This window comes from Schistocerca gregaria, chromosome 2 (genome assembly GCF_023897955.1).
Source record: "Schistocerca gregaria isolate iqSchGreg1 chromosome 2, iqSchGreg1.2, whole genome shotgun sequence".
Taxonomy (NCBI): domain Eukaryota; kingdom Metazoa; phylum Arthropoda; class Insecta; order Orthoptera; family Acrididae; genus Schistocerca; species Schistocerca gregaria.
This window is the reverse complement of record NC_064921.1, coordinates 1,043,208,927-1,043,223,401: the sequence shown is the minus strand read 5'-3', so window position 1 is coordinate 1,043,223,401 and position 14,475 is coordinate 1,043,208,927. Positions and strand designations below refer to the sequence as shown.

Below are 14,475 nucleotides of genomic sequence, written 5' to 3'. Positions count from 1 at the left end.
CATTTTGGGTCTTTTTTGGGGTTCCGAAAAGCCATACTGGTGTGAAGTGAAACCCTTGTATTCTCCTAAAGTTACTGTGTGGTCTGCACTATGCTGCAGAGGCTTTATTGGCCCTTTTTTCATTCGAGAAACGGTCACTGGTTCACGTTACGTTGCAATTTTGGAACAATTTGTCGCCACACAGCAAGCGTTAGAGGATCGAACAGGTACTGAATGGTTTATTCAAGATGGAGCCCGACCATATCTGACCGAACAAGTGTTTCGCTTTCTTGAGGAATACTTTGAAAATCGAGTCATTGCTTTGGAATATCCCAAATTTACTGGTGCAGCCATGGATTGGCCTTTATATTCGCCGGATTTGACTTCCTGTGACTTTTTTGGTGGGGCACAGTGAAAGACATGGTTTACCAGAAGCATCCCGCCACGCTGGACGAGCTTAAATCGGCGATCTCTGTGGCATGTGAATCCATTTCGGTTGAGACACTACGAAATGTGAGGGCGAATTTCATTCTTCGTTTGCGCCACCTCTGTAGTGCCAATGGTGAACATTTTTAAAACATTGTGATGTGATTGTTTGCAAAGATTGTTTTCATACGATTATTTCACTTACGTATGCTGATATGAGCTGTACAACGTACAGCGCCATGTGTTAGCAGCTTTCGTAACTATTATTTCAAACTGCTGTATAAACTTCTTACAGCTTTCACAATAAACATAAGTTTATTGCATTCCTCTATCGATCTTAGTTTTCGAGATATTTAATTTTGAAATCAGGGAACACTTTTCTGGACACCCTGTGTGTAGAAAAGTAAGAATAAAATTCTAACTTTCTGTGACAACTACGTTTATATTTATAAATATATTGACTTAATTAATGAAATAGATTACTTCAGATAATTATTACATTAATTAAATCATGGTATTTATTATAAAACTTTATAATACAAACCATTTAATTAAAATTACCTTCTGTTTCAACAAATAAGATATCATATTTTGATAAATATTTAATTAAACTAACAATTAATATTAATATGTGAAAACTTATAACAATATATTTAACTAAAACTGACAGATAAATATATTTTGAGCAAGCAGTAAACAGAAAATCTTACAAAAATGAAGATGTCATATAAATTTAAGAAATGCAAACGAATAAATTATTTTATACATTACACAACAAAAAATAATAGAGGGCATGGCAGAAGGCATACCTTCACAAGGTAAATAAAGTAAATGAAACTGTCTTCATAAAAATTACATGAGGGAATTAAACTTCCTTCTTTAGCATCAAAACCCAATGTACAACATACACTTTTATGTAATATCATAAAAAGCTAAGCTGTCCATGCTAAATGATTCATACTACACTTGTGGAAATATTAGTTCACTCCTTTCCAATGACCAGAAATGGCACAATACTTCCCTTTGTATCAACGTTATGACATATTCGATCCTGGTCGCTTGATGATACTCCTAATTTGGACTTTGAAGAGAATTACAGATATAATATCATTCATCATTCTATCATCAAACAACAACAAAATTATAACTGAATTATGAATTAAATGTTTAATTTTTCAATGTATGTCATCAATAAATTTTTATTGACTCAAATAACATCCCAAATACGTTGGGGAAAAAACCACCAATAATAGACTATTGTTTACAATTAGAGATGCTTCAGTTCATTTCTGAATCCTTGATCTTATAATAACATCAAGATGAATCAACTGCCTAACATTAACAACAATCTGAAATATTACCCCAGTTATGGGTATGACTTATTGTATTTCATTAAGAAGGTTTATCTTTACTGTTACTATTCTCAGAATTACTATGAAGGCCTTATAAGGTTTGAATGGAAGGTAACTGTGATAACTTGTAGCAGACTCTACAACTAGAGGCTTAGGATTATAAACTGCAAAAGAAGTATTTGAGAAGTCTACTTCCTTGTTTCCTCAGTACTGAGAGTGATTATAGTCTTTGTAGTCAAAGAAAAAATATTTTTCAACATTAATTTTTCTCAAATGTAAGTGTGAAACAACGATTAAATGTATAATATATTTATCCTTACTATTATTTTGCTAATCACCAATTTTTCCACGATTCTTACCAAAATTAATTTCCATATAGTTAGGAGCACAAAGTCAACAGCACCCTAAACCCTAATAACAATTATAGTACTACTAATTTATTGTTACATTATGCTATTGTATACAGATTCGATTTTCAATTTTAGTTGTGTTTTGTACAAAAAGTTTTTAATCAATAGGTATTAAATGATTAATATTAAGTACCATTCTACCAAATCCAGTTAAAAGCTCAACACTAGTATCAAAGTTCAAATATACTTTAATCTCCTTTTTTAGGAACTCCAGTTAAAAAGACTACCCACCTGCAATTTTTTGTGTTTAATCATTTCTTATGGTCCCAATTGAAAATTTACATTGGAAATTTACACTTGCGCAATTGAAGTCTACAATTATAATTCAGTACACAGCCTAATTTAGGGAAGCGAGGAATAGTGTTATAAAAATTATGCTTATGAAGCATCAAGACATTTGGTATCTCTAGAGATTTTTGGGAGCTTGGGCAGGAATATTAGAAACCTCAATTACAATACCTATTGCAAATGAATTAGAACTACCTGGCAGACTGATTTGGGATGATCATACACTCCTGGAAATGGAAAAAAGAACACATTGACACCGGTGTGTCAGACCCACCATACTTGCTCCGGACACTGCGAGAGGCCTGTACAAGCAATGATCACACACACGGCACAGCGGACACACCAGGAACCGCGGTGTTGGCCGTCGAATGGCGCTAGCTGCGCAGCATTAGTGCACCGCCGCCGTCAGTGTTAGCCAGTTTGCCGTGGCATACGGAGCTCCATCGCAGTCTTTAACACTGGTAGCATGCCGCGACAGCGTGGGCGTGAACCGTATGTGCAGTTGACGGACTTTGAGCGAGGGCGTATAGTGGGCATGCAGGAGGCCGGGTGGACGTACCGCCGAATTGCTCAACACGTGGGGCGTGAGGTCTCCACAGTACATCGATGTTGTCGCCAGTGGTCGACGGAAGGGGTACGTGCCCGTCGACCTGGTACCGGACCGCAGCGACGCACGGATGCACGCCAAGACCGTAGGATCCTACACAGTGCCGTAGGGGACCGCACCGCCACTTCCCAGCAAATTAGGGACACTGTTGCTCCTGGGGTATCGGCGAGGACCATTCGCAACCGTCTCCATGAAGCTGGGCTACGGTCCCGCACACCGTTAGGCCGTCTTCCGATCACGCCCCAACATCGTGCAGCCCGCCTCCAGTGATGTCGCGACAGGCGTGAATGGAGGGACGAATGGAGACGTGTCGTCTTCAGCGATGAGAGTCGCTTCTACCTTGGTGCCAGTGATGGTCGTATGCGTGTTTGGCGCCGTGCAGGTGAGCGCCACAATCAGGACTGCATACGACCGAGGCACACAGGGCCAACACCCGGCATCATGGTGTGGGGAGCGATCTCCTACACTGGCCGTACACCTCTGGTGATCGTCGAGGGGACACTGAATAGTGCACGGTACATCCAAACCGTCATCGAACCCATCGTTCTACCATTCCTAGACCGGCAAGGGAACTTGCTGTTCCAACAGGACAATGCACGTCCGCATGTATCCCGTGCCACCCAACGTGCTCTAGAAGGTGTAAGTCAACTACCCTGGCCAGCAAGATCTCCGGATCTATCCCCCAATGAGCATGTTTGGGACTGGATGAAGCGTCGTCTCACGCGGTCTAGTACATGTACACTCCATCAGACAGTACCAACGTATTTCGAACCTCCTCCCCTCAGCCACACCAGTCCTCCAATCAACACCATGTATACCTCATCCTTCCCCTTCCCTCCTCTTCCTGCTGCTTTTGTTCGACATGACGGAGTTTCATTTTTGTTGGAGCAACTATAGATAGCTGTCATGAGTCCATGGGGTGTGCATGATTGTGTGAATGTATGTGTTTGATTGAGTGTGTGTGTGTGTGTGTTAGTTTCTGAAGAAGGATTTGGTCAACAGCTCAAGTGTTTAACAACATTTTCATCATTCCTGCCAGCAACTCAACATGCCATCCTTACAGTGGATATCGGTCTATTCGTTTTATAACATTGTTCATATTCCAACGTGGCCATTTTATTGTTTGATTTTGCCTAACAGCTGTTTTTGATGCCAAAACAGAATGAAGTATTTGTTTGCAATTATTCTCTAAAGCATTATTCGTCTTAATGTCTATTTTTAAACTTCTTTCCTGTGGTTTTTCCTCGCCTTCCAAACAGCACATGCGCTGGCATCCAAGCCACACTACGAATGGTCTTAATGGTGCAAGGCCATGTGAGCATACGGATTATTGGGGCAGCATTTTATGTCCGAAGTTGTTACCTCTGATGATTATGATTACTCCTCTTGATCTCATTTCCTCTCATCCTCACGTATTTTCGTGTATTATTTTCCACACCTCACTGTGTCAGACGAACATGTGAACCATGTTCTCAGTCGTAACTTTTTCTTCCCTAATCCCAACACACTCATTCTCCCATACCTAATCCGTTCCGTCCTTTTACCTGCGTTTCTGGACTCCATGTCGCGTTTTGGGGGTGTTTGTAGTATTTTAACTTGTCGTGTTTCAACATGTTTGTGCTTATTTTGGCGCATTTCTATGTATATTTATCCGTCTTATTGTGTTTCCTTCTCAACCATCTCCTGTATTTCCCGTTTCCTCAACTCCATCGCTTCCACGATGGGCCACCGCCCCATATTTTTGGACCAGTTCAAAAAAGTATCCCTTTCTCCGGGTGAAACACAGCCCCACGTTCTGTTCTCCAAATGCTGCCTGAACCATGAAATAACTCCCAACTTCTTCCTAATGCCCTTTCAAACTGAAAATCAGATTTTATGATTCCTCCAGTCCCTGTCCCTCACAAACCTGGTGTAAAGACTTTTTTGCTGCCAACCCCTTCAAATAACGCCTATCTAATAACATTGAACCCTGTCTCTCTGGACTCATACCACCATCCAAAACTAACACTCCCCAGTTACAACTGACCATCCCCTGATAACCTTCAAAAATTATTTATTTACATCTTGACCTCACAATGCATTCCCAGGTCCATTCCTTCTATCACAAACCTTTCAGTAGAAGAAAGGAGAGACATAAATAGCCTCGAATCAGATACTGCCTAACCTTCAGGCAGAGATTCCACTGCTGTTCTTATGAATCATGTTAACTCCCTGGAAGTGGCCATCTGCCATTGCTCTGGCTTTTCCAGCAATCAGCTGTGCCGGAATGATCCCATCCCAAAAGATTAACATAACCTCCAGCTCATGTTAAAGCGTGACACCCTCCTATGCAAAAATGTTTATGGTGCATCTAGAGCCAACTTCCCTATCCTCCCAAAACCCTGGTCTACTTCAGGGTCATTGATGATACCTTCAAAATTTGGTCTCAAGGCTAAGACATCCTATTCTCATTCCTTCACAAGATAAACACCTCTTCTTCCACCTGCACCCGCTACTCCCCCTCAACCCAGCTCAACATCTTCATGGATGATGACCAGTTCCGCTCTGATGGCTCCATCTAAGCCTTTGTCCACACTAAACCCACCACCATCAAAAGTACCTGCATTTCGAGAGTGGGCATCTTAGACAACCAGACTCCCTGGGGACAGGATATCTGCAGTGACTATGACTCCTTTGCCTAGACGCTGAAGGTCTCACAAAGGTCTTACTGGGCAGGCACTATCCACCTGACACATTGTGGAAACAGATTTTCCATGCCATAATTCCTGGCACCTCTATCATCCCACCACATCAAAGAATTAGGTAGAAAGGAGCGCACCCTACATCACTCTGTACAACCCCAGACTAGAACAAGCCCTCAAGGTTTTATCTACTATCATGCCCCAAAATGTAGGTCATCCTACCTCTCGTGGTGTACTCTCATGATGAAATGTGCCCAGGTTCCCGGGTTCGATTCCCGGCGTAGTCAGGGATTTTCTCTACCTACTGATGACTGGGTGTTGTGTGACGTCCTTAGGTTAGTTAGGTTTAAGTAGTTCTAAGTTCTAGGGGACTGATGACCATAAATGTTAAGTCCTATAGTGCTCAGAGCCATTTGAACCATTTGATGAAATAAATAAGCATTCCTAATGTTGTGGCTCTAACGGCATCAAAGTAGTTTCACCATAAATAAATATTTATGATACAGCTGAAGTAGTCATTTTCATCATGATACATTACTAAAGCCACAGGTGCCGACATTACAAAATTTTTTGCCTCCTAAAGTGGAGTCTTGTCTCACGTCGATCTCCACAACTGCTAGTCCATCCCTAAGCCACGCACAATCTGAACCCCTTGCAACATGGATCTTTTTGAAAGGTGCAAGATCTTCTCAATCCAGCCCTCCAGCATTTCCTACTCCATTCTTGTTGCAGGCTTATCCTACTGCAGGAAAAGCCAGGCCAACCATGAAAACAGCTTTGTCATACACCAGCTCTGCCGGTATGACTAGCAACCATAAATCCACCAAGATGAATGACCATGGCCAAATTGTGTCTCAGTGCAAAGCGGGCTACCCTTTGGTATAGCGTACAGCAGAACATATGCAGCACAACATAATAATTTTGAGTTGTAACACCATAGCCCTAATGCTGTACGGATTTATTTTGCCTTTTGCTTTGGTTTAATGTTATAACATTGGGTATCTGTGAATGTGTTTGAATCGATAACATAAAATTGTATACTCCTTTCTTTGTTAAAACTTTGATGTCATGGTTTGATTCTATGCAATGAAGTATATCTGTCATTTAAATATTTACTGTATATAATTGTGATTACTGTGTGAATAATTTTTTTGTAGAAATGTCAATATGTGCAAATGTTCTGTTTTATTTAAAATGGTTGTTTACTGTTATGTAAACTGCTGACCTTCACTTAGAATTCTTAGTTATCTTGTGTGTAAGAGATAGTGTGGTTCCCCTCGGGAACGGAACTGAGTAGTGCGCGCAAATTCTGGTTGGCCTAGGTAGAAAAGGTGGAATAAGAGTTAGTCGGGGACGAGCTACCAAGCTGTACACTGCCCATGTAAAAGTTGTATATTGTGCTGGTTCCGACAGAGGCTTTTCCTGCCGCTTACTAATGCCTCGGATGGATTGAGTAATAGCTGGAACTATTCTGGAATTGGTATCTATCATCGCCACCAAGAAGGAACAGAGTCCAGCAATTCTGCCCGCAAATCCACCTACCAACATGCAGCTGCCACCACATTGCGCGATCATTGTAATGGAATACTATCATAATTTACAGTGAAGGATCAGCTTATTGGATGTGTTAGTGTGCTCAAATATATGGTAACTTAAACTGAATTCACGTACCTACCTTCATTTTTTCCCTATCACAACACCTCTTATAAAGTGTTGCTTAGTTAATGATCACAGTGCTGCCTGTAGTATATTTTAAAAGGTGAGTCAGTTTCTTTCAAAATTGTCAACATTATGTTTCACTGTAGTAAAAGTGGAAAACTGAAATAGTGGATAGTTATGTATTCATGTTTGCTAAGCGTTTGTATATCTTGTGTATTGGAACTGTATATTAATAGTATAACAGGATCCACAGTTTGTCTATTGCGCTAATGCTAGGTAGCAAATAACGGGAAGACCACTATTTATGAAAACAATAATATCTTTATTCAAAAGATAGTGAGAAGCAACCTGTTAGTGGATTCCAATTAACTCTCATTTTAAATAGTAACGTATTTAACTGAGAGAGACTTGACCTATGTCCAATTTATGATTCTGCAGTGAATGTCAATAGTAATGTTATAAAGGCCATTCAGTTTGAACAAGCCCTGAAAGTAATAGTGTGTTTCGGTATCTGTTATATTTTTGCAAATAGTTTGTGCTGCTCTAGCTGTTAGCTTCAATCTTACTGTGAACATATGTATGTGTCAGAGTTCATTGCAATCGCGTGTGGCAAAGTATGGGTTGTGTTTGTCCGTTAAAGTTACTCATACCTACTTTCTTAAACAAGAACGTTAATCCTTCTCTTGCCTAATTACGCTGGCGACCGTTTTCCTTATTCTTTAAACAGCGTGGCTAGGTAAAACATTATTTGTTACTGTTCAAATATTTACGTAACTCTGACTTTCATTTCCGATAAGCCACCCCCATTAGGTACGACTCGGTCAATATAACAAAATTCCTCTCAAGAGGGTAACACTGCTCTGTTGCGTTATACCATAATTGCTTTAACAAGATAGTTTTATTTCACAACCTGCCTCCAACGTTAGGGTTATGGTATAGCAGCAGCATACAGTAGTGATATACATGGTTTTTCTGTGATAGGACTAATTGTTCTGTTGGGGCATCGTACATAGTAAGCCAAACTTGGTATTTGATTGAAGAAGCTACGTAAATGCTGTTGCAGTGTTATAGAGTCAATGATGGCTTCACAAACTGGGCCATATAGATACTCTCCTCCAACACCAGCTTTTCAGAACTGTGCAGATGGGATTTAGCCCTACACATTTTCCAGCCCCACAATCTTCCTGATCTCAACTTCCAGTAACCTATTGTCCTCACGCCCTTCGCCCAACAGTTTCTCCCCCCTCTGCTTATTACCTCCGCCCAAATCACATCCCATTATCTTCATTCTGCACTGCTCTCTAGCCGTTATCCACCAGTTTTTCCTCCTCTATGCTTCTCTTCTCTTTTCCTCACCATCTCCCCCTCTCCCTCCTCCAACATCCTACCATCACTGCCCCCTGGCTGCCATGTCCTGCTACTATCTAGTCCCTGCACACCCCACCAGGGAGCACTGATCTCTCTCTCCCCATCTTTCCCTTCTCCTGCGCACACCACTCCAGACAGCTGCTTAAGTTCAGTGTGACAGAGTTCCACTGTGGCCGAAGTGGTTGAAGATAGTTACGGTGTGTGCGTCAGGTGCGCTTCCTTGTGTGAATGTGTGCGTGATTTGCATCCTGAAGAAGGCTATGACTAGTTTGTCTTCAAGGATAAGTCATAGTGTCACTTCTGGCTCATTTGTTTCTCAAGAACCCAGATAAATGCTCTCCAAGTTTCTGGTGTTTCCGTTCTTCCATAACAGTGCATGTTAGGATAATACAGCATGCAATATCATATTTGGAACTGAAATTATTACTTTCTTCTCTAAGTGTGAGATCATTTCGCCTGTCAGCATGTACCTTGCATACCAAGTGGTACACATAGGTCGTGACACGTTTTGCTAATGACATCAATATTTCGCAGGGAAGATTGTCTACCCCTGGTGCTTTGCTTCGACGTACGTCTTTCAGAACTTTGTGAAATTCTTCTTGCAGTGCCGGCCCGAGTGGCCGAGCGGTTCTAGGCGCTTCAGTCTGGAACAGCGCTACCACTAGGGTCGCAGGTTCGAATCCTTTCTTGGGCATGGATGTGTGTGATGTCCTTAGGCTAGTTAGGTTTAAGTAGTTCTAAGTTCTAGGGGACTGATGACCTCAGCTGTTAAGTCCCATAGTACTCAGTGCCATTTGAACCATTTTCTTCTTGCAGTAACATGTCTCACCTCTCTCCATTTACTTCCACATACCGTTCCATACAATTGTCTTGAAGTTTGTATCATTTACACAGTCCTCTTTATATCTCCTACAAGTTCCAGCCTTCCCATGTTTGCCTTCTACAGGCATTCCATGTTAGCTCTTAATAGTCATACATGCTTTTTCTTTTCCAAAGGATTGTTTCTGATATCAGCAGCATGTGTCTTGCACATAGTCCTGCATGATTTTCCATTTTCCTTGTAACTGTTCCTCCTTTGTCATGTTGCGCTTTCTGATAGTCTCTTAATTTTCTGCTTTTCTTCTGTTTTCTATTTTCGATGCTAAATTAAAATGTTTATATGTATTCATAAGGCTCGAGATATTTTTCTGCTGCAGTGTGAGTCAGAAAAATTAATGATGATAATTTATTAATAATAGTAATATCATGTAGATAGAATGCAGTGCAGTATAAAGGTGCAAAATGAAGTATGCTTTTTGGAGCACAGAAAGACGGGAATTGTTACCAGCTGTTTGGCTACTAAAATGGAGTCCTGTCGCCCCGCCAATCTCCAAAACATGTTAGTCTTTCTTTAAGCCACTCACAGTCCCAACCCCTTGCAAAGTGGATGTTTCTTCCAGGTGTAAGACCTGCTCAGTCCACCCCTCCATCATTTCCTATCCCATTCTTGTCACAGTCTTATACTACTGCAGCAAAGGCCAGGCCACCTATCACGGTAGCTGTGTCATAGACCAGCTCTGTCGCAATCAGTGCACAGCTTTTTATATTAACATGACTACCAAGCATAAGTCCATCAAGATAATGGCCATGGTCAAACTGTGTCCAAAAGCAAAGTGCACTACCCGTTAGAACAGCACACAGAAGAAAACAAAAATTAATGATGGTAACGTATTAATAATACTATGTTCATGTTGATAGAATGCAGGGCAGAGTAAATGAGTAAAATTAAATATGCTTTTGGAAGTTCAGGATATGTATGGTACAGGAGGACTGGAATTACTGACACCTTACCTAGTACAGACGGCTGCTGCAGCCACTTTCGGGTCATGACGTTCTCTGGCTGCGAAGGCAGCGAGTCGTTCTCCCACTTCCAGAGGACACGCTGTGGCAGCTGTCTGAATACCTGCAGAATGTCCTGGATCATCTGAGGTGGGAGGTTTGTGCTTTTTACGTTCGAACCGAGGCTGAAGTAGATCACACCATGCTCTGCTCCATCCAAGAACTTCTGGACATCCTGCGATAAACAAGACCATTAAAAAAGTTGATACATTTATTTAATTTTCTCAAAGTTTCTGATACGAAAAATTATCCGGTGAAATTATTTATACTCTACAATTTTATCTCCATCACATGAGTGCTTGGTGTCCGTTCTTTCAGGTGTGTCGGAAAGAAGAGGCACCATGTTGAATCCGTAGGTGTGACACATATTGTGTAAATATAAGATGGAGAGGGGCGAAAAGAAATGGAACGGAAAGGAATTATTGATGTCAGCTGCATCAGGAGTTTATGTGGGAATCAGTGCATGTCCGAAAGAACAGACTCCATACATTCATCTAAATGATTCCCCTAGGCGTGGAAATGTCTTCGATGTCCAGTCCTAGCATGGAACATGAGACCACAGAAATTACAAATATGGAAGGTGGAGCACGCGGCTGGGCCTGGAGGAATTAACGTCACTGAAGATTGCCATTCTCCAGTCTTCGACGTTCCCGTTTAAAGTTCTGATAAGCATTTGAGGTAGTTGAGCGCCAGCGACTGCGATCTCCTGCTATGGTGGACCAGTTACTCGAATCGATGTTCAATTTTTTCAGATTGTTCTTATATTGATCCTTATAGCGTTTAAGAGGGCCACCTCGCTGCGTTTTACCTGTGCTCACTTCACTGTACAGTATTTGACATAGAAGTCTGTCATCTCTCATCCGCTGGACATGCCCACCCCATATTAGTTGGTGCCCAATAATGAAAGCTTCTATACTATTCATTTTCCCTTTCTCAAGAACGGTGGAATTCGATATAAAAACATCCCATTTCATGTTCGTGATGTATCTTAGCTTCTGTTGGTGGAAGCGTTCTAGTTTCTGCAGATTGCGGCGGTATAAGGTCCAGGTTTCGCAATCACAGAACATCGTTGAGACGATAACAGCGTTATACGCTATCAAATTGTTCAAATGGCTCTGAGCACTATGGGACTTAACTTCTGAGGTCATCAGTTCCCTAGAACTTAGAACTACTTAAACGTAACTAACCTAAGGACATAACAAACATACATGCCCAAAGCAGGATTCGAAACTGCGACCGTAGCGGTCGCGCGGTTCCAGACTATAGCGCCTAGAACCGCTCGGTCACCCCGGCCGGCTTCCGCTATCAGTTTGGTCTTGGGTAGCACGTATTGTGTTCTCTGCGTCTTCTTCAGATGAGAAATTATGTGACAATAAGCTTCGCCACTTTTTCCACGGGTGTATCAGAAATGGATATCCTGAAATCTGGAAGAAAAGAGCCAGGAGCTGGATGTACGAGCACCTTTGTCTTGTGAATATTGATGGGAAGACCAAATCGTTTTTATGCCTTGCTGAAACAATCAACTGACAGCTGCATATCTGCAGGTGAATGAGCTGGAGAGGCATTGTCGTCAGCATATTGTAGCTCTGTTACATGACTGGTACTTTTGAATGTTTTTGTAAAACAAAGTTTTAGAGACAAGAAACTTTCTGATGGTAAAACCAAAAGAGGCAGGTTGACAGAGAAAATGATTGATGAACTATAGCAGTAGTATGGAATGACCATTAGATACTGAAGATTTGTTGAAAATGGATCAGGGAGTGCGGTCTACCTTCTTCCAGAGACTGCCAACTGAAGAAAAACCAGTAAACCGCCTTTGTCCTCCTGGACCTGATTCATGCTGCAATTACCGCAATGCCCAGTACTCAAACAGTTCATACAGCCATAAGCATGCCATCCCAGCAGCAGTTATGGATATCACAAAACCTATTTACAGAGACCGGGCATATTGTCAATTATTGAAAAAGTGCCTGCATGGTCAGACTCAAAATTCCAATACGTCGTTCAATAATCTTATAGGGACTCGCTTACCAAAAAATGTTTTTGTTGGAATGAGGACATTAATATGGGGTGTCAGTGAAGTTGTTATTGCTTTTAATGATGACAAAATTGGTAGGGTGAAAGTGCTACAGCATATTGGAATTAATCCTGGAACAAACTGTATCATAGAACTTGAACAAAGCAGAGTATGCAGCACAGTTGGCCACTAAGGAGTCCAGATAGAAGAAAAGAAAAATAAACTTGGAAAAAGATCAAGATGATGATGCAGGGTACTTCTGATTGACTAAAAGTAAAAATTAGAGTAGTGTAATTTTCAGGGAGTAATTACATACATATCCTGAATCTAGCGAAATGAAAGAAGAACATAAGGTTATGTATAATGAAAACGTACAAAAAATACACAAAATTTTAACTGTGCAATTAAAAAATTGTATTTTCGAAAGCAGTGGTTGAAGTGTAATTACTATAGTTCAGTAGACTCAGAATATACAGTTTAATGTGCTGTAAAAGCTTCATGTCAATGGCTACACTTGTTCCTTAATGCAGGGTAGCCATGTCACTAAATTTAACATTGTCGGGTTAGGGCGTTCCAACTACCCTGAAATGCTGATACATTAACAACATGTGTAACCACCAGAATGTTGAATGCCAGAATGCAAATGTGCGGCTGCCAGTTTGTGGGACAAATTTATATAACTGTTGCACTTCCGCGGTCACTACAGAGACGGTTAACCATGTTTGTTTATGACGCTGGAGTTTTCGTCCGATGATGTCCCATATGTGGTTGATCAGACACTTACGTGGTGATCGAATAGGCCAACGCACATGCCTACACTCTGTAGAGCATTATTGATTACAAGAGCGGTACGTGAACGAGCGTTATCATGTTAGAAAACACCCAGTGGATGTTGTTCATGAATGGCAGCACAGCAAGTCGAATCAATAGACTGACGTACAAACTTGTAGTCATGGTGCGCGGGATAACCATGAGACAGCTTCTGCTGTCACACGGAATCGCATTCCAGACACTAGTTTCAGGAGTTGGTTCTAAGTTACGCAGAAAGCTTATTTGTACGTCCTTAACTAGCCTCGTTCTTACCAACACAAGGTTGTCACCAGGACAGAGGCAGGCTCAGCTCACATCAGAAAACATAAGAGGCCCCCTCCCTGCCCTCCAATAAACTGTTGCTTGACACCACTGAAAGCACAAACAGTAGTGGTTTATGCTCAGTAGAATGCACGCTAAAGGACATCTGACTTCGCGTTCGTAATGTAACCAGTTTGTAACAGTTCGCTGTGTCGCTGTGATGCCAACTGCTGCAGATGTAGTGCGATACGCCAGAGCCACACGCCGAACACAACAGTATTCCCTCTCGGTAGTGCCCCGAGGGTGTCCGGACCCGGTGTTCTTGCGACCGTACATTTTCGTGATCACCGCTGCGAGTTATAATGCACAGTGTCTACATCCCTGCCAAGTCTTTCTGCAGTATAGCACAAGAAACATCCACTTTCCCGTAGCCCTGTTAAACGATCTCGTTCAAATTCAGTGTGGTGTTGATAATGGTGTGGCTCTGAGCACTATGGAACTTTACTTCTGAGGTCATCAGTCCCCTATAACTCAGAACTACTTAAACCTAACTAACCTAAGGATATCACACACACCCATGCCCGAGGCAGGACTCGAACCTGCGACCGTAGCGGTTGCGCGGCTCCAGACTGTAGCACCTAGAAACGCTCGGTCATACCGGCCGGAAATAATGGCGTCTTTGCCACCTTAAAGGCATTCCTCGCTGTCATTAACTCGCCACGTCGTCACAAAGGTAAGT

General features: G+C 41.8%; 2 protein-coding genes across 3 annotated transcripts in view; both read right to left on the bottom strand.

The window, feature by feature from the left end:
* Positions 1–14,475, bottom strand: part of LOC126335559 (UDP-glucosyltransferase 2-like) — a 470,415-nt gene that overhangs the window by 176,687 nt on the left and 279,253 nt on the right. The window lies entirely within an intron of this gene.
* The window catches only part of LOC126335560 (UDP-glucosyltransferase 2-like), a 121,911-nt gene that overhangs the window by 42,149 nt on the left and 65,287 nt on the right, over positions 1–14,475 (bottom strand). For both annotated transcript variants that reach the window (XM_049998980.1, XM_049998979.1), the window contains exon 5: positions 10,601–10,823. In XM_049998980.1, the coding sequence (XP_049854937.1) occupies positions 10,601–10,823 (223 nt within the window). The remainder of the gene's footprint in view (positions 1–10,600; positions 10,824–14,475) is intronic.